This window comes from Ranitomeya imitator, chromosome 3 (genome assembly GCF_032444005.1).
Source record: "Ranitomeya imitator isolate aRanImi1 chromosome 3, aRanImi1.pri, whole genome shotgun sequence".
Lineage (NCBI taxonomy): Eukaryota > Metazoa > Chordata > Amphibia > Anura > Dendrobatidae > Ranitomeya > Ranitomeya imitator.
Window position 1 is genome coordinate 612,352,003 of NC_091284.1, and position 26,841 is coordinate 612,378,843.

The window sequence follows — 26,841 nt, forward strand, 5'->3', positions numbered from 1 at the left end:
TTTTTTTTTCTAGCACCCATAGACTTGAATAGGCGAGTCTCAGCCAATTCCAGAGTGAAATGGCAGCATGCTAGTAAATTTTTTTCCACAGATTGTTAAAAAAATGTTTTTAAAAATCTGTCATTAGTAGTGTTGAGCGATACCGTCTGATATTTGAAAGTATCGGTATCGGATGGTATCGGCCGATATCCGAAAAATATCGGATATCGCCGATACCGATATCCGATACCAATACAAGTCAATGGGACACAAATATCGGAAGGTATCCGTAATGGTTCCCAGGGTCTGAAGGAGAGGAAACTCTCCTTCAGGCCCTGGGATCCATATTAATGTGTAAAATAAAGAATAAAAATAAAAAATATTGATATACTTACCCTCGGACGGGCCCTGGTTGTCACCGCTGCAATCGCCATGCTTTTCTTCCTAAGAATGAGCGCTTTAATGACCTTCGATGACGTCGCGGCTTGTGATTGGTCGCTGAGCGGTCATGTGACCGCTCATGCGACCAATCACAAGCCGCGACGTCATCGAAGGTACTTAAGCTCATTCATAGGAAGGAAAACATGGCGATTGCAGCGGTGACAACCAGGGCCCGTCCGAGGGTAAGTATATCAATATTTTTTATTTTTATGCTTTATTTTACACATTAATCTAAATCCCGATACCGATTCCCGATATCACAAAAATATCGGAACTCGGTATCGGAATTCCGATACCGCAAGTATCGGGTATCGGCCGATATTTGCGGTATCGGAATGCTCAACACTAGTCATTAGAGATGAGCGAACCTTTCAAGATTCGGTTCGCCGAATGTCCTGATGTTCGAACAGTTCGGTGAACATTCCTGAAACCCATTAAATTCAAAGGGAGGCCAAACCAAAGCATATACACAACACCTGAAGGGGTGAAAAAAAAAAAAAAGATTCCAAACAGCTAAAATTAGGGGCAGATACCATGAAAAGTGACATCAATTGACCCACAGTAAAAATTTGCTAATGGCACAGCGGCAGTCAGCCATAGTCCATGCATGAGGTATCCGGGTCTGGCCCAGCATTTACAACTTAGAATTGAAGTTTCAATGAGGTGGTTAAGGGAGCTGTATAAGCTTTCTTATCTGGGAGCCTTGATACCTCATACAACAGCTTATTTATTTTTCCCAGCCACACTTAGATGGCACAAACATCGGTTTCATGGAGTATGATTGGTATAAAAATGTAAGGAGAGTAACAGGTAGTTGAGTGAAAGTGCAGGCCTGCCTGTCTTGGAGCCCTACTTCTACAAGCAACACACATGAAGGAGACAACTTTGTTTAACCACATTTCAAAAAATTGTCACACACCACTAAAGAGTAGAAACAGTAAAATAGGCTTCTGACACACCTTCTACTACAGGCAACCTACCAGATGAAGACCCAACTTTGGTGTATCTCATTAAAGGGAGAGGTTGAGGGCACAGGTGGAGGCCCTAGAGGAATTCCAGGAGCTAAAATCGGTGGATGAAGTGTTCAATACAGAGGTTAGTCCTGCAAGCCTTGGATATTTCAAGACTTGTGGAGTAGCCCCTTGACCTCCTGCCCTTGCAGCCAAAATGACCCAGTGCCCAGTGAGAAAGATGTAATGCCCCTGCCCATGTTTGCTCGTCCAAGTGTCAGTGGTGAAATGCACCCTGGCAGACAGATTTTTTTCAGTGTATGGGTGAGGAGGTCTGTGATATGTTGGTGTAGCACGGGCACAGCTTTCTTAGAGAAGTAATGGCAACTGGTACGGAGAGACTGCAATGGCCATCAACTTTTGGAAATCGTCTGTATCCACTAGGCAGAAAAGCAGCATTTCTGTGGCCAACAGATTGGAAATGGTGGAATTCAAGGCTCCTAGCTTTGGCATGTCTAGGTGGAAACATATTTTGTGACCACAACTGTGGAAACAGAAGGCAACTCCAATTCCATAACAGCTGACAGGCTCTCACTCAACCTGACTGTATGGGGTAAATAAATTGAGTTTCTGCAGCCAGAGACCTGTGTGTGAACAGTTGGCACAGTGAAGGAAGAGGAAGAAGCAGCAGATGTGACTGATGGGATGGCCAGTGGTTCGCAAGGCCTGCTAGTCGGCATTTTAACGCAGTGAGATTCCCAGACTAAGGCATGTTGATCGCGCATGTGTAGGTTAATGAATGTAGTTGTCAAATTTTTGCCTCTACTGAGGTTTTGGGGTTTTTTTGCAAATTTGGCGGGCATTGTGAGTTGGGTTATCCTTTACAGTCTCAAAAAAGCCCAGGATAGGCGACACTTGCCACCCCTACAAACTGCAGATTCGCGACCGATGCTGGCCACAGCCAGAATTGTAGCTGATGATCCAGTGCTTGTCACAGTTGCATCACTCCGTGTCTGTGCGGGAAGCCACAAATTAACCTCCATGTCTTCCTCCTCCTCCACCTCTTCTGCTGAGCTATTCTGCTGCGTACCTCTGGGTTCACACCAAGTGGGATCTACAACCTCAGTCATCCTCTTACTGAGAGTCCCCCTGCTCCTCTTCCTGCCCCGACATCACAGTACAGTCCGAGTGTGCCTCTGGTATCTAAGTCATCAGGATCACTTCCACCCTCGGTGGTTAACATCTGGTGACAAGGGTCTGGATTCTGCTCAGACCCTACTTCATCTGGCCCCAAAACCAACATGAAAATTTGGGGTATTGGTGCAGATGAAATACAAGCCAGCTCACCCGTGATGCATAAACCAAACTTCAGGAGCACGGACCCGCTGTGTCCAGGCGTATAAAGTCCAAAACAAGAAGAGAATGTCCAGCTTCACTGAATCCGTAAAAAAGAGTTTTCTTTATTCACAAACTTTAAGCATAGAGGATACAGACTTCAGCACGAACCATCTGGGTAAGAATCTCAACGCGTTTCTGGAGACTAAGCTCCCTTAATTATGACGCGTTCAGTATTTATTTTCTTAGATAGTGTGGCTGAACAACACTTTTATACCTATCGATTTTGATGAGCTAATGTGACCTCCCAAATCCTCACTGCAACAGTTTTATCCAAAACTATTTAAATTAGCAAATGCGGCCTCCTGGCAGAATCCCTATATTAGGCCTAACAATTTTTAAAAAGAAATGGGGGTCTCCTGGTTTGTTACTGCAACACAGTTTTTGCCCAAACGATTTTGATTAGCAAATGGGGCCACCTGAGACTGCAACACAGTTTTAGCAGAAACTAGCTAGATGCTGGAAGATCGATTTCACACAGGACAGGATTCTATCTAGCTAACTGACAAGTTCACTTTCAGCAGCAGTAACAGGAGCGACCTCTCTGCGCTGTGACACTGAGAAAATGGCGACAGCAAAAAGTGTCCGCTTTTTATATGGCCAGGGACATGTGACTTCAGCAGGCAATCACAGAGGACCTTGTGTTATGACGTTGTGGCAGGTTTTTGCACCCTGATTGGCTGCTGGAATGTACATACCGTACACCAAGTTAAAGGGAAAAAAAATGAAAATAAATAAATTGCACTCCCTCCCCTCATAAAAAAATTGTTTGATTTATACTGTGGTGTGAGCGAGCTCGGAGGATTCTGCTAATATACTCCTGTGATCATCACAAGAACACTTACAAGTGATATGCATTCTTGCAACCAGATAGCAACTGTTTTTTCTTTTCTCCACTGAGACCATTTGACAGAAGCAAAAAATAGAAGTGAGCACATGATTGCTCGTGTGTTTTGCATACATGTAATCAGGCGAGGAGTAACGGGATGGTAGAAACAGCAAAATCCTAACAGTGAGCATATTCTGGTAAGGCTCCGCATGTTAGACTCCCTCGAAAATTACATGAATGTCCCAGAAAACCCCTTTAATATAGAATAAAAATAGAGGCTTAGAATGGTTTCTGAGATTCAAATGAAGGTGATAAAAGACAACTGCTAATGGAGACATGAATATATGAGCTTATGCAAAACATTTCAGTAATGTCTGCTGAATTTTACTGTATAGTCAATGGAGTGCAATAATACTATTTTCATTGGTGTGGCCAGAGACAAACCACCATCATTTTTGCAGGGTGTGCTGGTCCAGGTAAAATTGTCTACATACCTCTTCAGGGCTTGGTGCGAAGCCTACTTACATCACTAATTTTATTACCAGTGGTTGGAATTAAGAAGACACACACCCTGCTTTTTCCTTTAACAACTATGTAACCAGCGTAGAAGACCTTGATACTTACTCACTCAAAAGAACTCCATTTTCAAGGGCAGAGCGGAAATCCTGGCCCCCAAAACCTTTACCAGTGACTTCCTAAAACAAATCAAAAACATACATATTATGTTTTTAAAAATTACAAAAGCAAGTGACCCCATTACGATATTTACTGTAAACACATGAAATGTATTATTAATTTTAAAATAGGAAATCCCCCTCCTCTTCTCTTTGTATACTGCCCCTATTGGACAAACAATCAGTAGATTTGGCTTCCAGTACCATCTCTATGCTGACGACACCCAACTATACACTTCTTCTCCTGATCTCACGCCTGCCTTATTAGAAAACACCAGTGATTGTCTTACCGCTGTCTCTAGCATCATGTCCTCCCTCTATCTGAAACTAAACCTGTCAAAAACTGAACTCCTCGTGTTTTCTCCCTCTACTAACCTACCTTTGCCTGACATTGCCATCTCCGTTTGCGGTTCCACCATTACTCCAAAGCAACATGCCCGCTGCCTTGGGGTCATCCTTGATTCTGACCTTTCATTCACCCCCCACATCCGATCACTGGCTCGCTCTTCTTACCTGCATCTCAAAAACATTTCTAGAATTCGCCCTTTTCTTACTTTCGACTCTGCAAAAACTCTTACTGTTTCACTTATTCATTCTCGTCTGGACTATTGTAACTCTCTACTAATCGGCCTCCCTCTTACCAAACTCTCCCCGCTCCAATCTGTCCTGAATGCTGCTGCCAGGATCATATTCCTCACCAACCGTTACACCGATGCCTCTACCTTGTGCCAGTCATTACACTGGTTACCCATCCACTCAAGAATCCAGTACAAAACTACTACCCTCATCCACAAAGCACTCCATGGCTCAGCACCACCCTACATCTCCTCTCTGGTCTCAGTCTACCACCCTACCCGTGCCCTCCGCTCCGCTGATGACCTCAGGTTAGCATCCTCAATAATCAGAACCTCCCACTCCCGTCTCCAAGACTTTACACGTGCTGCGCCGATTCTTTGGAATGCACTACCTAGGATAATACGATTAATCCCCAATCCCCACAGTTTTAAGCGTGCCCTAAAAACTCATTTGTTCAGACTGGCCTACCGCCTCAATGCATTAACCTAACGATCCCTGTGTGGCCTATATTTAAAAAAAAAAAAAAAATTAATTAACTGGTTCATGCAGCTTTACATGAACACCCAAGCCTTACACTATGGCTGGTCCGAATAACTATAGCAATTGTTACCATCCACCTCTCGTGTCTCCCCTTTTCCTCATAGTTTGTAAGCTTACGAGCAGGGCCCTCACTCCTCTTGGGATCTGTTTTGAACTGTATTTCTGTTATGCTGTAATGTCTATTGTATGTACAAGTCCCCTCTATAATTTGTAAAGCGCTGCGGAATATGTTGGCGCTATATAAATAAAAATTATTATTATTATTATTATTATTATTATATAAGTGGAAATAAATAAAAACAAAATACTTCACCACATCAGGGCTTCTATGGTCTCGATTTACCATACATCAACCTAACCACGGCAATCACCATCATCCATTGACGTATGTACCTATGTACGTATATATATATTTCTACTACATTTGCAGGTGATATTCCACACACTTATTGTTGTAGACAAATATGGCATATGTATTGTTTGCATACCTTGATCCATTAATTTTAGAGTGTATTTTGTGGTCTTATTTGAATCCAAATTTATATCCCCAACTATTTCGGCCTAAAAAACATATGGGTCAACACAAGTTTCCAAGTTACCGTAATAAGCACAATTGTAGATAAATATGATCGCTATGAAATCCACTTGTCTTGAAACTCAAAGATTATTTTCCAGTCAATTTGCATTATTTTCAGGCTGTTAAACATTAGGGACTTCCGCTAAGACAGATCTACACGAATCCACAGTGCAATTTAAAGGGGTTATCCACTACTTTGACAACCCCTTCTCGATCTAAATGTTTGGCCCCTATGAAATTATAAAGCTTATACTCTCCTCACGTGCCAGCGCCATGACATTCATTCCATTCATGACACATCATGCCCGGTGCCCAATCAGCACTAGCATCACTGTCCCCGCCTTCTGTCGAATTGAACATGAAGAGGAAGCCAGGGCTGTAAGTGATCTCTGACGACTTCTTCATGTTCAATTCGTACAAAGGCAGAGACAGTGATACCAGCACCAATTGGACACCATGTGTCACAACACAGAACAAGAACCCAGAGATTGCAAATGCCCACACCACTTAAAAGGCGTCAGCACGGGAGTCGAGTATAAACTTTATTTTATCGGGGCCAAACATTTAGATCGAGAAGGGGTTGTCCTAGTAGTGGACAACTCCTTTAAACAGTGTAAATGTCCTCGCAATTCAGGACAGGGTTTTGTAAAGCCTCATCCACAATGCTGTATGGTTATGAACAGCAGATGTTCCACCCATAAATTCTGCTGCATATCTCCCAAGTGAGCCTTTGAAAGGGCAACTGTTAATCCTCTACTATACAAAAGAGACTGTTAGAGGGACAAAAATGTCAAGATATTAAAAAAAAGTCCAAAAATGAATTTGCTGCACTGTACAGACTTAAAAATGGGCTATCCATAGTCCTACCACTTGGACACAGGAGAGGAGCTTAAGTTCACCTTTTGATGCACAAAGTCCACACTGTGAAACAAGGTTAAGAAGCTGGAGAAAAGTAGCTTGACATAATGAATTGATCATTTTTGCCCAACCAACTTTGAAAGCACCTGCTAACTATCAATGGCCAATTTTGGACCAGCAGACACTGTAGACCAGAGGACACGGACAATGCAAGCTAGGCTGTTCGTTTTTTTTGGCATATTCTTGGTGTGATCTGTCATGTACCTAACTAGACAGTGACAAGAATCCATGCAGGATTTGCTTGTAGACCAGCAGCTACAGGCAGCAAAAATAAAAAAAGGTATCTGTATCGTCACGTCTACTAGCACGCCAATGGCAATGGTAATTCTAGCCTAGTACCCCGCAAACCTCCAATGATTATGTGCTGCTGCGCTCACATGTGTTGACATGCCAAACACTGAATATACAGGTCAGAAGTAAACTAGCCTAGAGTATCCATTAGAGAAGTTGGGGAGGAAGACCGTTTTTGTTTTTTTTTTTATTTTAAACCTTTTAAGATAGTATTTTGTTTTTCTGAATTTGCTTATTTTTCAGTGATCCACAGTAAAATCTACAACATATCTGTTTTATTGCAGATTTTGATATGACAAATTTAATTGGGAAAAGCCACAACAATTTTGCAACCAGTCTAGCGCAACTATTCATACTTGTGACTTAAACATCAGAAGCATAGCTCAGTTTAGTTGGGGAAGTTTTTGTGATGGACAAGAGCTGTTCAAATATGATACACTCTTCTATATAGTGCACAGAGCGGTGTGTGGGCTCACTAGCAAGGCTACAGGTGTATTACCCTGCTCTGTGAATACTTCATCGCAGTACTATGTATGAATGGTAGGGTTCTAAGGACCCTGATGGGCGGCCATTTAAGGAGTCTAATATACATATAAACACATGCTCATATACACGCGGACCGTCATTATGCAGAGTATGTGAATATATATCTTTACACACCCTCTGCTTATTGACGGTTACACCTTCATAGTATAGCATTTTTGCCAATTAAGGTCAAAGCAGAAATAACAGGAACAGAGTAGACGTTAGGTTGTGCACTTTTTGTCAGAGACAAGGTCCAATTTTGGTTAGTAATATACATATTAAAACACTCAGTGACAATAACAAATGAAGGTGGGGCACTGGAAGGATTGAAATGAATGTGAATTGTGAAACTATTTACATTGCCTCCTTATCTAATCCTGGAAGGCGTTGTGCTTCATACCTTCATATGACAGCAAAGTGAAAGAGGAAAATAGGTTTCACCATGACATTTATATACTGTACAAGAAGGGAGGTGTATGGGCATTATCATCAGTGGAAAAATAAATATGACCCAATCCACCCAACCATGGTATAAAATCCCTTCATCACTTTTCTCCTCTAGTAAAACAATCTTGTAACTCGGCAGTTTTACTCTTCCTGGCAGAAGGAGATCATAAATAAGTATGTTGGAGGCTTAAGTATTTACAGCACTTCACCATGGCGCGGTGCCACTCACACCAATAAGACTGATTCACAATGTCTTGTCTTCCATCCTACACATTAACAATTATTTCCTGCAGGGCGTGAGAATCACAGATATGCAGTCCTGTTCGGCCACATTTCTACTATACATACTCATTGGATTCACTAGTGTCAGTGCCAAGTAAAAGAAGATCATCGTCATATAAAGTAGGCTAAGTGCATACTTCATCAGCTTTTCCTGCCATACCCTCCAATTTCCTATCGATCCCCCATTTACCAGACGGCTGACAATGTGTTCTTCAGGCATCAGTCTCTACATAAAGTTTATTTAACAGTATAGAAAAGAGTAGCAGACCGCTTTCCTAAACAGAGGGTAAACGTTAAAAAAAAAAAAACTACACTGTGTAATATTTTTTGTATTTGGCAACCGGTCCATTATTGGTCAGATGCCTTGGCATCCATCCAAACTGTGGCCTAATCGAGTGCATACCAACTGAACTGTTTACACGTGCTGCGCCGATTCTTTGGAATGCACTACCTAGGTTAATACGATTAATCCCCAATCCCCACAGTTTTAAGCGTACCCTAAAAACTCATTTGTTCAGACTGGCCTACCGCCTCAATGCATTAACCTAATGATCCCTGTGTGGCCTATTTATAATAAAAAAAAAAAAAAAAAGTTCCTCGCATCATGTTCTCATTCACTTTATGCAGTATTAGCCCTCTGTGTCTGTACTGCTGCATACTGGTTCATGCAGCTTTACATGAACACCCGAGCCTTACACTATGGCTGGTCCGAATAACTAAAGCAATTGTTATCATCCACCTCTCGTGTCTCCCCTTTTCCCCATAGTTTGTAAGCTTGCGAGCAGGGCCCTCACTCCTCCTGGTATCTGTTTTGAACTGTATTTCTGTTATGCTGTAATGTCTATTGTCTGTACAAGTCCCCTCTATAATTTGTAAAGCGCTGCGGAATATGTTGGCGCTATATAAATAAAAATTATCATTATTATTATTATTATTATTAACTGTGGTCACAAACACTGAGCACGCAGTCTTATTATCCTAGAGGAGTTGGGAACTACAACAGTAATCTTGGCTAAAACTTCACATATTCATGGATCGGGCATAAAAATATGCTGGGGACCAGAAGAAAAGCATGTGATCTACATTAAAATGTCATAGCTGCTAAAGTTTTATTGAGGGGGTAGAATAAAAAAGGAAGCGTATGTGTTTGGTTTCCTGCCATTTGGACCCGTCATGGTGATATGCTGCCCTTAAACAGTCTATGGCACTGTGGATTGCTTTAGAAGTTCACCTTATTGCTTTACTAATAAATTTGATTATAGCCTTTAATAATTTTCTAAAAATAGAATTGGTCACTGAACAAAAAAATAAATTCCTACCAGTCAATTTACACTATGGTATTTAGATACAGATAAACCTCCAGCTCGTCCAAAACAGACAAAACTTAAATGCAACTATTTAAAAAAAAAAAATTTGCAGTAGAATTTTATTCAAGGTGTTTGTCTCCTTTCAGAAAACTTTTTGTTCATGATCCATTTCAGTTTGGTAGCAGTGGTGATGTCACACGGACATTGCTGCAGGCAGTCAGAGCACAGTGGCTCCATCCGGGCCTTTAAAAGATTTCAGCCATTATGCCTCTACTTATTACAACACTGTAGCTGGCTACAAAGTGAGAACACAACTCAATGGCAAGTTCATTCTAAAAGCAAGGCTTGCGAGTCCGATTTCTCTTTGGAGCAGACAGTGTGATTTGGTTTTAAATCAGTTTAAAAAAAAATAGTAAAAGACGAGAAAAGGTTTACAAACTCTGCTGTCAGAATGAGCTCACCGACATTCACTGGTAACTCATTCTGCAGTGAACTATGTGCTAAGATGCATAGAGGCTGTAGAATCTCAACTCTTTCATTTTAAGAATATATAGATAAAAAATATCCTGGTAAGAAAAGCTTATATGACAAAGGAACTGTTCTGCAGAGATAGAATACTAAATACAGCGTAGTTATGATAGTTTTTTATGCCCTGAATTTTCTGCCAAAACTGAGATTTGTATTACTTTGTATCCAATCTTTCTTTACTGCAAGATCAAAAGAGTTGCCAACAAGAAAAAAGTGAAAGTGCAGTCTACAATCCGCAGGAGTTAAGACTCCTACTGCCATGTGCATGAAATCGCATAAAAATAACAGACACGGAATTTGCTGGTTTAGTCATGCACAGGACGAAGGGGTCTGCTTCCGGTCCTGCAAACATCAGTATTCCACCCAAACATCTTAGGGCTAGGTCGTTCTAGGAGACCTAGTTCACAATGCCTTAAATCTAAAGCAAATATATGAATGACCTTTCACGTGGAGTCATGAAGGTGAAAACCATTCGTCATAAACTCTACCAGAAACATAAGAAATATCCTCCCCTGCCAACAGCGAGACATCATAAAAATACCTATTGCTATGATGCTGCTAATAAAACAAAACTCACTGGAGAAAAAGTCAAGTGCCAAGTACCGGCCTGAGTGCGGTCACTTTCACACAATTTTTTTCCTCATATGAAAAATGGTCCGTGGTATTTTTCTTTTTCAATGTGCTGGATCCATTTTTGTTCAAGGTGTTAGTTTTTACAATTCGGGTTACATCAGTTTTTCTCAAATGAAAAAATAAAAAAAAGGAAATTTCTAGGTGACTAGTACAGGTTCCAGGTATGAGAATCTAACCGGAAAACGCAGACAGCACGTAGGAGACATCTGACAGGTTGTTGGTGTTTTATCATGAAGCCATTTATTTCCATTGGCGAGTTGATATGCAACACCGATCAAAATAACACGTCTCTATTGTGTGGACATAATCAGCTGGCAAATTAAATAAAAAAAGGAAAAAGACATTCATTCTAATGGGTCAGTGGTCTACCTGCACAAACACAGCAAGTAAGAAAAAAACAGATGCAGGAAACAACTATTATAGGGCATCCTAGCATATTTCAGGGACCTATATAGATTCAGGACATGAGTGTTAAATGAAAAAGGAGCTGCACACTGACCAGCACTTCTGTCCATGCAATGGCTGATTGGGGAGGAGCATGTGACCAGCCCACCAGCAGCCATTGTAAGGACAGAAGAGCTAGTCAGGGCTCGCTCACACAAGTGCAGTCCAATAAAAAAGGGATTGAAATCGGATCAATGTTATTCAATGAGGCAGTGCAGATCCACTTTTTTTCTCAGCTGTGCTCGATGTGAGAAAAATAAAATTGCAGCATCCTAAGATTTCACTCTGAAATCTGATGGGTGTGAAGAAAAGAAAAATGAATACCGTATATACTTTAGTACAAGCTGAGAATTTCAGCCCATTTTTTTAGGCTGAAATTGCCCCTCTCGGGGCACCAGGGGTCGGCAGCTGTCTAATAATACTCACCTGCTCCTGGCGCGGTCCCTGCAGGTCCCTGGGTCTACGGGCGCTGACAGCTTCTTCCTGTATTGAGCAGTCTCATGGTACCGCTCAGTACAGTAATGAATATGGACCCGACTCCACTCCCATAGGTGTGGAGCCGCATATTCATTAGTGTAATGAGAGGTACCAGGTGACCGCTCAATACAGGAAGAAGCTGTCAGTGCTGGGAGAACCAGGAACATGCAGGGATCGCGCCAGGAGCAGGCGAGTATGACGACGCAGTGCGCGATATTCACCTGTCCCTCGTTCCACCATCGGCGCCACTCCGTTTTCTGCGTCCTCTGCATTGACGCTAAGATCAGAGGGCGCAATGACGCGATTAGTGTGTGCGCTGCCCTATGAATGAGCGTCAGTGCAGATGACGCGTAAGCGACGAGAGGTGAGTATGTCCTTTTAATCGCAGCAACAGCATATGGGGCATAATAGTATATGGAGCATCTTATGGGGGCCATAATCACCATTTGTGCAGCATTATACGGGGCAAATATTTCTATGGAGCATCTTATGGGGCCATGTGCAGCATTATATGGGGCAAATATCTCTATGGAGCATCTTATGGGGCCATAATCAGCATTTGTGCAGCAATATACAGGGCAAATGTCTGTATGGAGCATCTTATGGGGCCATAATCAGCATTTGTGCAGCATTATATGGGGCAAATATCTGTATGGAGCATCTTATGAGGCCATAATCAGTATTTGTGCAGCATTATATGGGGAATATTTTAAAATGGAGCATCTTATGGGACCATCATAAACTGTATGGAGCATTATATGGCGTGTATTTTGTATGTAGCATCTTATGGGGCCCATCATGAACTGTATGAAGCATTATATGGGGCGCTGATTCAATATGGATATTCAAAAACACTTAAACTACTGATATCTCAATTAATTTTACATTTATTGGTATATTTTTATTTTTGACATTTACCGGTAGCTGCTGCATTTTCCACCCTAGGCTTATACTCGAGTCATTAAGTTTTCCCAGTTTTTTGTGGCAAAATTAGGAGGGTCGGCTTATACTCGGGTCGGCTTATACTCGAGTATAAACGGTAAATAGGATGTCATGCAGACCTTTACAGTGGCATCCAATTTTTATGGATGCATTACAATTCTATAAAACAGGAAACTGTAAATGGTCCTGTAAATTATTAATAACTGCTGAATAAAAACACAGACTACATATACAACACAGAGATGACAAATGGGAAAAAACAAGAGACTGTGGGCAACTACTTTAATTTCTATTTGCAAAAGATACAAATTAACTTTGAGATCCTGAGAACTACGGCTCTTCGGAGCCCCGTGTAAATAGAGCAGTGGTCCATCATTCACTCTGAACTGGACAGCCAGATGTGCTCGGCTGGTCTTCAGCACCAATAAGAACGAATATAGTGGCATACTGATAGGGAACTTAGATTGTGAGCCCCAACGGGGACAGTGATGATATTGTGTGCAAACTGTAAAGCGCTGCGGAATATGTTAGTGCTATATAAAAATAAAGATTATTATTATTATAGCGGCAGTGCGAATGATAGACCACTGTTCACTTTACACGGTTACTCTCATGACTGGTGAGTGTCCAGCGATCGGGAAGTTATCCAATAGATAGGAGATCATCTCAAACTCGAGAATACCCTTGTAAGATAAACTGTATGCCATCAACACCCAAAAAGATCAGGAGTCTCATCTTGGACCAATGCTCGTCTCTATAGAGCTCCGACAGCTAAGAAAATTCAGTTACTGGAAATAAAACACTTACCATATTTTTTATCAAATTGCCATTGATTTTGTTTTTATTTTCATTTTGGTTAGATTTTCTACTTTGCAATAAGAGTATAAGTGCGCAAGAGACTCCGGGAAACCAGTGATATGGGGTAGTGCAGGCAGGTGATCGACACAAGGATGTCCATTATTGCAGGATAATGACGAGGACAGGAGCCTGGGGCCCAGATGACCCATCTACTAAATGACGTACAACGAGGGTGGAAAGAATTGTAGAAACATGTCAGGTTACCATGCCCTGATAATATGATAGGTTTAATTCTTCAATAATCACATGGACAATTTACAAGGACTAATAGCTGAAGCTATACAATTAAAAGATACAATATATTTGCACATTAATTGCTGGCTAAATCCTTTGAGTAACACAGAGAAATCATTTCCCTTCTTGTTTCAGCATGTAACACTTGCTTGGGTGAGGTACTAAATTATTTATGTAGCTTTATAGCTGGGAACTTTCTTCAGGCGATGGTGACCCAGCAGCTTTCATCCCTAGAAAGTCCTTAAAGGGGTTTTCTATCAATACTTTTTTTTTTTAGCCCCATTGGCTTTCTTTGAGTAAAGACGACTTTATTAGGTTTACACAGACTCCAGTTCCTGCTGTCCACCGCTGCAGCCCATCTATGTCCAGATGAAGAGCAACAGATTTACAGTTGTAGGGCATGATTGGTTGGACACGTTTCTGAATTGTCAAACCCTTTTCTTCTTCAGCCTTGGAATACATAAGACTTACAAAAATGATTTACTAAATGCTTGTGCATATTAACACATTGCATGGCTATGCCCACTGCAGCTCCACTGTCATTTTGGGCGCAGCTGCATGAAAATTCACTCAGGCAACGTTCACATTACCGTTTCCCGACGCTGCGTCGGGAAACGCTGTGGCAACGCATGCGTTATGCGCCCCTATATTTAACATGGGGGGGCGCATGGACATGCGTTGTGCGATGCATGCGTTTTTTTTTTGCCGCAAGCGTCGGGCGCGGAAAATGCAACAAGTTGCATTTTTCTTGCGTCCAAATTTCGGCAAAAAAGGACGCATGCGTCGCAAAACGCAGCGTTTTTGCGTACGTTTTGGTGCGTTTTTATTTGCGTTGTGCGTTGCGTCGCCGACGCAGCGGCGCACAACGCAAATCTGAACGTAGCCTCAGAGTTACTCATAAAGCCTAAAAATAAAAGCTTAGAGAAGGTTTCACCTGCAAAGGGCAGGAGCCACAGTAATCTGACTGAAAAGGCATTTGTGGGACAGTCTAGAGATCATCGTCCAATGTATATCTTCTGACAGACCCTTTAAGACATATAAAGAGATGTTAAATTGCCCACATTTTTTTTTAATCATGAACAGCTGGAAGTTGCAGTTTTTCGGCATCTGTAATTCAGCTACACTGGATTTATTATTTTATGTATCCTCATTGCACAATATGACAAGCAAAAAGATTGCCCTCTGGTGGTGAAATGTAACAGTACAACAACAACAAAAAAAAAAAAAGCAAAAGTTAAAGGAAGAATTCTAATGCTGGAAATTCCGCACCATGGGCACAGCGGATTTGGTTTTCCATAGGTTTACATGGTACTGTACAACGCATGGAAAACTGCTGCGGATCCACAGCCAACTCCGCAACGTCTGTACATACCCTTAATGGGAATCTGTCAGTGTGATCCACCTTACCCAACCGTTTATATGGTCATGCTGCTCTATCAAAGAAAAGGTCATCTACACCCCAAGGCTATGTGCACACGGTGCGGATTTGCCTGCGGATCCGCAGCGGATTGGCCGCTATTTTCCATGCGGCTTACAGTACCATGTAAATCTATGGAAAACCAAATCCGCTGTGCCCATGGTGCGGAAAATATAGCGCGGAAACGCTGTGTTGTATTTTCCGCAGCACGTCAAATCTTTGTGCAGATTCCGCAGCGTTTTACACCTGCTCCTCAATAGGAAATCCGCAGGTGTAAAACCGCACAAAAAGACGCAGGAAATTCACGGTGGTGTGTTTTACCTGCGCATTTTTCAAAAACTGTGCGGAAAAATCCACACGAATCCGCAACGTGGGCACATAGATAAACATGTTCCATCTGGGACCACATAAATAAAGGGGTGCCACAGAGACAAAAACCCATGTGGACGTCTCAAAGATACACCACACGGACACTCCCAAACATATTAGCAAACATATGAAAAAATGGAGTAAAAAGTCCAAAAGTAATACAAAAATAAGTTTATTACACAGAACCGCACCTTGAGGAAGAAAGCGAAACGCGCGTCGGTGGCGGCGGGGATACCGATCCTGACAGTACATTAGTATGGGTAAACGATTTTCTTAGTTTGGGACCTTGTCCCTGGAATGATATAGCACGCATATTGATTTGGTCACTTATTTACCAATGCATTCCGGACATTTTTGGTCGCTCTATGTGGCACTTTGGCACCTTACCCATCCTTAATACTGAACATCTTTGGTCAGGATTTGTGTGTCCTGTTATTACCTGGTCCTAGTCCATTTATTTGTTGTGTTTATCATTTCTCTGTAATAAACTTATTTTTGTATTACTTTTGGACTTTTTACTCAATTTTTTCATATGTTTGCTAACGTGGGCACATAGCCTTACTGATACAAGCTGTTGCTACCATATTGAAAAAAACTGCTGTTTTCATTTATATGCAAATGAGTCTTAAAGGGAACCTGTCACCCCCAAAATCGATGGTGAGGTAAGCTCACCGCCATCAGGGGTTTATCTACAGCATTCTGCAATGCTGTAGATAAGCCGCCGATGTTACCTGAAAGAGGAGAAAAAGACATTAGATTATACTCACCCAGGGGCGGTCCTGCTCCGATAGGTGTCTCAGGTCCGCTCCGGCGCCTCCCATCTTCATTCCATGACGTCCTCTTCTGGTCTTCACGCCGCGGCTGCGGCGTAGGCGTACTTTGTCTGCCCTGTTGAGGGCAGAGCAAAGTACTGCAGTGTGCAGGCGCCAGGCCTCTCTGACCTTTCCGGCGCCTGCGCACTGCAGTACTTTCCTCTGCCCTCAACAAGGCAGACAAAGTATGCTTGCGCCGGAGCCGCGGCGTGAAGACCAGAAGAGGACGTCATGGAATGAAGATAGGAGGCACCGGAGCGGACCTGAGACACCCACTCAGGTAACATCGGCGGCTTATCTACAGCATTACAGAATGGTGTAGATAAGCCCCTGATGACGGTGAGCTTACCTCACCATCGATTTTGGGGGTGACAGGTTCCCTTTAAGAGCTCTGGGAGTGTCAATCACTTTCCAAATCACTTCCCAGATCACTGCCTCCCTAGCAATATTTCCCCCTCAGTCCTACAGTCTTCTGCTTGATTGATGGCACTGACGTCAATACAACTAGCGAGTTGCCAGCCAAGCAGGAGAACATGGAAATAGAGCCAGTGAGGCAGAGGCTTGGGAAGCACTTTGACACTCCCAGAGCACTTATTTACTTGCATATGAATTAAGACCATGCTCTACAGCCAGCAATAGGGAGCAATAGATTGCTTCAGTAAAGGCGCAAATGACATTATCACATTATCTTTCAGAGAGCAACATGAGTACAACAGTTTGGGGGTGGATCATTCTGACAGATGCCCTTTAATGTGGTACTCCACTTCATAATCATTGCTGGGACTTTTCAAACAAATAGGGATTGCCAAAGTCTGCACCTGCTGGAAGTCATAGAGATGAGCAATAATCTGTTGGGATGCTTGGCAGTAGATGTTTGATTTTCTTGGTAGGAAACTATTTTGTCGTCACTATTCAGATTAACCCCTTAGTGAAAGCCAATTTTTACATTTCTGACCATTGTCACTTTATGAGGTTATAACTAATGCTTCAACGGATCCCACTGATTCGGAGACTGTTTTGTGTGACATATTGTACTTCATGTTAGTGGTAATATTTCTTCTATATGACTTGGTTTTATTTATGAAAAAAAAGGAAATTTGGCAAAAACTGAAAATGTTAAACTTTTCAAACTTAATTTTTGTGCCTTTAAGAGAGCGGCGTTACACAAAATAGTTAATAAGTAACATTTCCTACATGTCTACGTTACATCACCACAAATTTCCAACACCTAACAATATCCCTAGTATACAACCGTGAAGAAAACACATAGATACACCGAAAGAACTACCTTCACACAAAGGCCATAAAATTAAAAAATAACTTTTATTAATAACAATATAAAAGATCAATGGCGGGTGAACACCCAAGGCACAGGACAAAAGGTGGGCAACCCGGAACAAAACTCCATATATAACAATAGCAGCACCATAAGTACAATATAATTAGGCATGTGCCGATGTGCAAATAGTCATGTGCAAATATGCAACAATAGATAGCAAAAATGGGTGAAAAATACAACAGTAGGGATAAACATATAATAATATAGTTACCAAATGGAGCGCTCCTGGGGACCCACCACACCCGACGCGCGTTTCGCACTGAAATGCTTCACCACAAATTTGGAAACAATTTTTTTTAGGACGTTATAAAGGACGTTATAAGGGTTAGAAGTTGACCAGCGATTTCTCATTTTTCCCACAAAATTTTCAAAACCATTTTTTTTTTTAGGGACCACCTCACATTTGAAGTGAGTTTGGGGGTGAATATAACAGAAAATACCCAAAAGTGACACCATTTTAAAAACTGCACACCTCAAGGTGCCTAGAACCACATTCAATACATTTATTAACCCTTGAGGTGCTTCACGAGAACTAAAGAAATGTGGAAGGAAAAAAATGAACATTTAACTTTTTTGTGGAAAAAAAATAATTTTTTTTTACTTTAGACCCAAACTGTATTTTCACAAGGGTAACAAAAGAAGATGGACCACAAAATTTGTTGTGCAATTTCTCCTGAGTACACCGATACCCTGAATGGGGAGCCACTGTTTGGGTGCATGGCAGGGCTCAGAAGGGAGGGAGCACCGTTTGACTTTTTGAACCCGAAATTGGCTGGAATTAATGGCGAGCGCCATGTCACGTTTGGAGACTCCCTAATGTACCTAGAATTGAGGGGTTTCCACCGTTCAGCGCCAACCCTAACATAGCCCTGCCCCGACCCTAATCTCAACCGTAACCCCCACCCCACAACCGTAACACCCAAAACACAACCGTACTCAGGCCCAGATTTAGGAGGGGCCGGGCCCTGGGCCACCCACCAAGCGGGGGCCTCCCACCAATATAGGGATAAATATCTCAAAACATGTAAAATACATGTGTCTCTGCTGTGATCCATTTCTAATGATAAGGAACATTTAAAAGAGAAAGCATTGAAAGTGTAGGGACCTGGCTACGATCCTACATCTCAGTGGCTGGCACAGAGCGGCAGAGTCATGGCACCTGACCTGCGTCAGCATCCACTGACCTGGCCAGCCTAGCCAGACTTCCTTAGTACCCTACCTGTACCAAATGCTTAGCTTATGGCATGTGGCAGCCTTCTCTGATCCCAACCAAAGCTTCTAGGCGCTACCTATTCAGCTCTAAGGATATCTTTAATTTTGATGGTAACAAACTGCAGTGGTGAGCGTTCCTTCTCAAAACTCAAATTAGTTGAAAACCGATTATAGACATCCATGAAGCAGGAACGATTTGTAAATTTGGCTATCATGAGCATCGAGTCAGATATACTGCGTGAATTGGACTTTAGTGACATCATTAGTGATTTTGCAGCATGAAAATGAAGGAAAGTGCCTGGATTGTAAAAAATGAATGATTTTACCTGAATTACGCTGCGTAAATGATTTTTGTAAATAAACTTGCATTCGTTTCATTTTGTGTTTTTTCTGTACATATTGCAACACCTTGAAAAATGGGCATCCCTCCAAAATGGGCCCCGGGCCACCCACCTCTTAAATCCGGCCCTGACCGTATTCTGTGAATAACAGTGATCACAAGACTAGGGACGGTAAAAACCGACCCAAATCATGTTCTCCGGCATCTCAGCTACCCCTGGTAGCAGAGACCCCAGAGATTTTCCAAAGCTAGGGGGGCGCTATAACCTTATTTCTCAGCACCGTTAAACAGCGCTGAGGAATAAGTACCCTTAACTGCCGCCATTAAAAGGCATATTGGTGGTCGTTAAGGGGTTAATGGTACATTTCGACAAGTACGGTAAATAATCCAAGGACGTTCATAGAAATGTTTGTAGGATTATTTGACCGTGCAAACATTTGGGTGATCACATGACGAACAAGAAAATGCTCATTCAACAAGTGATTGAATTATTCATGCTTGTAAAAAAAAAAAAATGCTATTGACAGCACATCACTGCACACAAACAGCGATCGCAAGACTAGGGACATGTGCTGCCAATAACAACATGTTATTGGATTTATCGTCATTTCTGCTCCTAGTTGTTTTCATGACATATACTGTATATATGCTGTTAGTTTTCTGTTTTGTTTTGTTTTCTTTATTGTTGTACATTTGTTTGTTTTTTCTTTAAAAAAAAAAAAAAAAAAAAAGAATACACCGAATTAAGTACCAAGTCTTTTTACAGTAGTAGTGTCAATAACATGATCATTCCGTTCCCATCATTGTTCAACAGGTCAATAAACAAGTGCTGAGCAACTTAACCCCCCATACACATACTAAGGATACCGGCTTAATATATATGGGACATCGGCCACTGATGGTTAGGAGAGATGTCGATCAAACATGTTCAATTTCGAACTGTATATTGTTCTCGTATATATATGGTAAGCCTCCGGCCAACATGCCACAGAGCGGATTTCTGAGAGACAACACAGGCCAAACAAGAGCTTCAGTGTATGGGAGAGTCAGCGGAGATGGCTCTCTCTAGCTCGCTCTAGTCACTGCCCATGAGGATGCACTGACAAGCCAAATACAGCATGTCTAAATGCACTATAATTTCAGAAAATGCATTAAAAATATAGCAATTTTACCATGAAGTTGGAAAATCACACAAAAAAAAAAAACGTATATACTCGAGTATAACCTGACCGGAGTATAAGCAGAGACCCCTAATTTTGCCACAAAAAACTGGGAAAACTTAATGACTCGAGTATAAGCCTAGGGTGGAAAATGCAGCAGCTACCAGTAAATGTCAAAAATGAAAATAGATACCAATAAAAGTAAAATTAAATTGAGACATCAGTAAGTTAACTGTTTTTGAATATCCATATTGAATTAGGAGCCCCATATAATGCTCCATAAAGTTTATGATGGGCCCCATAAGATGCTCCATATTAAAAATATGCCCCATATAATGCTGCACAAATGTTGATTATTATTATATTATTTATTTATATAGCACCATTGATTCCATGGTGCTGTACATGAGAAGGGGTTACATACAAGTTACAAATATCACATACAGTAAACAAACTAACAATGACGGACTGATACAGAGGGGCGAGGACCCTGCCCTTGCGAGCTTACATTCTACAGGATTATGGGGAAGGAGACAGTAGGTTGAGGGTTGCAGGAGCTCCGGTGTTGGTGAGGCGGTAGCTTCGATAGTGATGAGGCAGCAGCGGTGTCAGTGCAGGCTGTAGGCTTGCCTGAAGAGATGAGCTTTCAGGTTCCGTCTGAAGGATCCGACTGTGGTTGATAGTCGGATGTGTTGGGGCAGAGAGTTCCAGAGGATGGGGGATATTCGGGAGAAGTCTTGGAGGCGATTGGATGAGGAGCGAATAACTGTGGAGGAGAGAAGGAGGTCTTGGGAGGACCGGAGATCACGTGAGGGAAGATATCGAGAGATTAGTTCAGAGATATATGGAGGAGACAGGTTGTGGATGGCTTTGTAGGTCAGTATTAGCAATTTGAACTGGATACGCTGAGGGAATGGGAGCCAGTGAAGAGATTTGCAGAGGGGGGAAGCGGAGGATTAGCGAGGAGAGAGATGGATTAGTCGGGCAGCAGAGTTAAGGATGGACTGGAGAGGTGCAAGGGTGTTAGCAGGGAGGCCACAGAAAAGGATGTTGCGGTAGTCAAGGCGGGAAATGATGAGGGCGTGCACAAGCATTTTAGTAGATTGGGGATTGAGGAAAGGACGGATCCTGGAGATATTTTTGAGCTGGAGGCGACAGGAGGTGGAAAGAGCTTGGATGTGTGGTTTGAAGGACAGGGCAGAGTCGAAGGTTACTCCGAGGCAGCGGACTTCGGGTACAGGGGAAAGCATGATGTCATTGACTGCGATAGATAGGTCAGGTAAGGAAGATTTGTGGGATGGAGGAAAGATGATGAGTTCAGATTTGTCCACATTGAGTTTGAGGAAGCGAGAGGAGAAGAAGGAGGATATGGCTGATAGGCACTCTGGGATTCTGGACAGCAGAGCGGTGACGTCTGGGCCAGAGAGGTAGATCTGAGTGTCATCAGCATAGAGGTGGTACTGGAATCCATGGGACTTTATGAGTTGTCCCAAGCCAAGTGTATAGATTGAGAAGAGTAGGGGTCCTAGAACAGAGCCTTGGGGGACTCCAACAGAGAGAGGGTGGGATGAGGAGGTAGTATGGGAGTGGGAGACGCTGTGCGGTTGGAAAGGTACGAGGCGATCCAGGATAGGGCGAGGTCTTTGATGCCAAAGGAGGAGAGCATCTGCAGTAGGAGGCAGTGGTCAACTGTGTCGAAAGCAGAGGACAGGTCTAGAAGGAGGAGTACAGAGTATTGTCCAGTAGCTTTGGCGGTAAGTAGGTCGTTAGTGATTTTGGTCAGGGCAGTCTCAGTTGAGTGATGGGGGCGGAAACCAGATTGTAGATTGTCGTACAACAAGTTAGATGAGAGGTGGGAGGAGAGTTCAGCATGGACGTGCTGCTCCAGGAGTTTGGAAGCAAGCAAGGAGTTTGGATTATGACCCCATAAGATGTTCCAGACATTTGCCCCATATAATGCTGCACAAATGCTGATTATGGCCCCATAAGATGCTCCATAGAGACATTTGCCCCATATAATGCTGCACAAATGCCGAGTATGGCCCCATAAGATGCTCCATACAGACATTTGCCCCATATAATGCTGCACAAATGCTGGTTATGGCCCCATAAGATGCTCCATAGAGACATTGCCCCATATAATGCTGCACAAATGCGGATTATGACACCATAAGATGCTCCATAGAAACATTTGCCCCGTATAATGCTCCACAAATGTTGATTATGGCCCCATAAGATGCTCCATAGACACATTTGCCCCATATGCTGTTGCTGCGATTTAAAAAAAAAAAAAATGACATACTCCCTTCTCGTCGCTCAGGCCCCCGGCACTTGCTATAGTCACCTTGCCCAGTTCCACCGCCGAGCGCTCCTGTGTCTTCCCCATCCTCCGCACTGACGCTCAGGCAGAGGGCACGCACTAACCACATCATTGCGCCCTCTGACCTGAGCGTCACAGGCAGATAACGCGGAAGACGGCGCCTGGCGGTGGAACGAGGAGAGGTGAATATCTTCGTGCTCCCCCCTCCCCATTATACTCACCTGCTCCCGGCGCGGTCCATGGCAGCTTCTCTCTTGGACTCTCTGGGCGCGGCAGCTCTTCCAGCAATGAATATGCGGCTCCACAACTATGGGAGTGGAGTCGCATCCATATTTATTACTGTAATGAGCGGTACCATGTGACTGCACAAAGCTGGAAGAGCTGCCGCGCCCGGTGACCATCGGAGATGCCGGGACCTCGCCAGGAGCAGATGAGTATGTGACAGCCGCAGCTCCCCCTCCCCTGCCGACCCCCAGGGACAATGACTCGAGTATAAGCTGAGAGGGGCACTTTCAGCCTAAAAAAATAGGCTGAAAATCTCAGCTTATACTCGAGTATACACGGTACATATGAAAAGCATTATGATGAACATGCTGAAAAGGGATAACTGCAGTAAAAACAAAAAAAAGTAAAGGTTTATGTATTTTACGCGATATGGAACACACATTAGGAAAGGAAGCATTAGACAAACCATAGAATGAAAATTCCCTAATCGAATTCAATATTCTCCAGAAGCAATGAACAAGCTAATACAGGCAACCAGCTCAGTCTGACCCCGATAAAAGACCATATTACATTTATCTGCACTTGTGTCCTGTGATTATTCTGCCTCTTTCAACAAGATGCTTCAGGCTTGACACTGACAGTTTCCATGATCACCTGCCTGCTGGAATGCAGAAAGACCCAAAGTGGGTTAGACATTTGCCTAGCAACTCATGAATAATACACCAACTACACATACTAAACAAACAATGATCGGAATTCGGAACCAACGATGTCGTCATAATACAAACACATGTCATCATCCGGGTGGAGTGACATATCCACTGCATTAAGACACTTAAGAGCAAATGATTGCAGAATTAGTCAGGCATGATGCCTTTCAATCATGATATAGAAGTTTTATTGTGTCTTAAGGTGTGATATGTCTGTATCTGCTCTTCTACTATGCTGTAAGGTTTAGCTCCACTAATTATAGGAATTAAGATTTAAGAGACCTAATAATGTCAACAAATACTAAGAAACATGTAGACAATGGAAGGCGACATCTTTACTGCCAGCTCAAATTATATACACAGCACTCTCACTGACAAAAGGTGCTGGCTTCATCCCTGAATTATGTAACCCCATAGCCGGGGATACCTTTACCATAGAGGCAGCCCGACTATAGGCTATAGCACACAGTCACACACAACTGTTCAGAGCAGGAGGGGCCAATTTTCCCGAGGAACCACATGAGAGACCATGACTGTTGTGGAGAACCGAACCAATAGGCTGAAAATAATATTAACAATTACAATTATATATCACTTAATATTGAGCAGATTGAAAAGCATGATATCCTCCTAAATATACACAGCATGAGCCCCCACACATCCTCCCTATATACAGCATGCGCCCCGACATATCCTACATACAGCATGAGCTCCCACACAGCCCTTATATTCAGTATGAGCTCCACATAGCCCCCTATATGTGGATAGCTGTGACAGCGAGCTTGGTGAAGCCCGAGGGCCCCGTTTTCGGCCCCTCAGATGTCTCAGTCTGTGGGCCGGACTATAACAGCAAGAGGGACCCCATGAACCCTCAGTCCTACAAGCAAAGGAATGGGTCAAAGACTAATGTAAAAGCACTCCTAATGCAACCATCTGTCCCCTCTGTTGGGTCAGGTAACAAGCTCTGACGACCACTTCCACTAGAATGGTTTCCTTTTTCACCAAAAATTAGCTGCAAATGTAAAAAAAAAAAAAAAAAAAAAAAAAAAAAAATGTACATTATGCCCTCATACTGCCCAGCACATTGTACCCTCTCCTTACACTGTCCACCCTACATAGCATGATGGTAACCACAGCCACTCATACAGTATGATATCCACAACAGCCCCCAAACACACAGTATGATGTCCACCACAGCCCCCTATACAATATGGTCACCACAGGCCCCTACACCGTATAATGCCCTTACCAGCCCCCTTTACAGTATGAGGTCTCCACAGCCCACAGTATAACATCCTCCACAGTCCCCTATACAGTAAAATGCCCCCACAGCCACAAGTATAATGTTCCCCAGAGCATCCTAAACAATATGATGTCCACACAGTCCAGTTATAATGTCCCCCATATAATATAATGTCCCCACAGCCAGCCCCTCTTGGTATGTCCCCAATTCATTGACAAACTAATAATAATAAAAAAAATATATAACGTACTTGCCTAATCCAGGCTCCCGTCCGACACAGCCTCCATCTCTCCTTCTATGAAGCATGGCATTGGGTGGCACAATGACATCATTGCATTGAGCCATCAGACTTTCCCTACGTGCGCAGTCTTCAACATGGCGCAAGACGGAAGTAGCCGAGTGCTGATTGAGTTCCCAAAAGAGGAGGGAGTTGATTATAGCTGGTCTCCCCCTGTGCCAGGCAGCATTCAGACACAAAAACAACTGAAAGCAGTGATGGAGTGACGGCCAGGGCACAGGCAGAGATTGACACCGTTTACCTCTGTGCCTGCGACTCACCGGTTAAGTGTGCTAAATGCCTGTGGCAGGAGGGAAGGGACAGGCGGCTGCAGGCATTCAGCAATGTCACTTTTTTCCCCACCTCAAAGTGCGCCCCCCTCAGGGAGGCAGGCAGAAGAGCCCAAGGCGGGCGTCTCCCCTGCCTGTCCATTTCCCCGATCACGCATGTAAGGTTTTTTTATGGCTTTTTAGCCTCTCCCATGAATATGAAAGTACAAATAATCTTATTGTATTTCCTGTCAATGCCAAATAAATATACACACTACATGAAAAGTATTTTCTGTCTTGCAAAACTATTTTTCATTTGCACTCAGTAATTTCTTTCAGAGTTAAGGTACCGTCGCATTAAGCGACGCTGCAGCGATATAGACAACGATGCCGATCGCTGCAGCGTCGCCGTTTAGTCGTTGTGTGGTCGCTGGAGAGCTGTCACACAGACCGCTCTCCAGCGACCAACGATGCTGAAATCCCCGGGTAACCAGGGTAAACATCGGGTTACTAAGCGCAGGGCCACGCTTAGTAACCCGATGTTTACCCTGGTCACCATTGTAAATGTAAAAAAAAAAAAAAAATTACATACTTACATTCCGGTGTCAGCTTCCCTGCACTGTGCTCTGCTTTACGGCCGGCCGACACAGTGCAGGGAAGCTGACGCCGGGGGACAGACACCGGAATGTAAGTATGTAGTGTTTTTTTTTTTTTTTTCATTTACAATGGTAACCAGGGTAAATATCGGGTTACTAAGCGCGGCCCTGCGCTTAGTAACCCGATGTTTACCCTGGTTACAAGTGAAGACAACGCTTGATCGGCGTCACACACGCCGATTCAGCGATGTCAGCGGGTGATCCAGCGACGAAATAAGGTGCTGGCCTTCTAGCTCCGACCAGCGATGTCACATCAGGATCCTGATCGCTGCTGCGTGTCAAACACAACGATATCGCTATCCAGGACGCTGCAACGTCACGGATCGCTATCGTTATCGTTAAGTTGTTCAGTGTGAAGGTACCTTTACTCCACTAGTTTTAGATTGATGACCCTTGATTAGGATAGGTCAGAATAATCAGTGGAGACATTGGCCACCACCAGCTGTTCTCAGTGCTGACTCTGCCGGCTTTATATTAGCAGTTGTGCAGTTGAACCACATAGCTCTGTGAACTTGGCCTTGACCAAGTACCGCAAAGACCACCACTATTCTAGTAAATAAGAGAAAATTCAGGGTGTTGGACCCCCACCAACCAGACATTGATGACTAAAGACGTGGGGAGCTGTGGATGTTTGGGTTCGTTTGG

The 26,841-nt window shown here is 43.1% G+C and overlaps 1 protein-coding gene across 13 annotated transcripts in view; it reads right to left on the reverse strand.

Annotated features, from left to right (window-relative positions):
- LMO7 (LIM domain 7) overlaps positions 1 to 26,841 on the reverse strand; it is a 235,734-nt gene that overhangs the window by 166,271 nt on the left and 42,622 nt on the right. For all 13 annotated transcript variants that reach the window (XM_069758116.1, XM_069758112.1, XM_069758115.1 and 10 more), the window contains exon 3: positions 4,219 to 4,289. In XM_069758116.1, the coding sequence (XP_069614217.1) occupies positions 4,219 to 4,289 (71 nt within the window). The remainder of the gene's footprint in view (positions 1 to 4,218; positions 4,290 to 26,841) is intronic.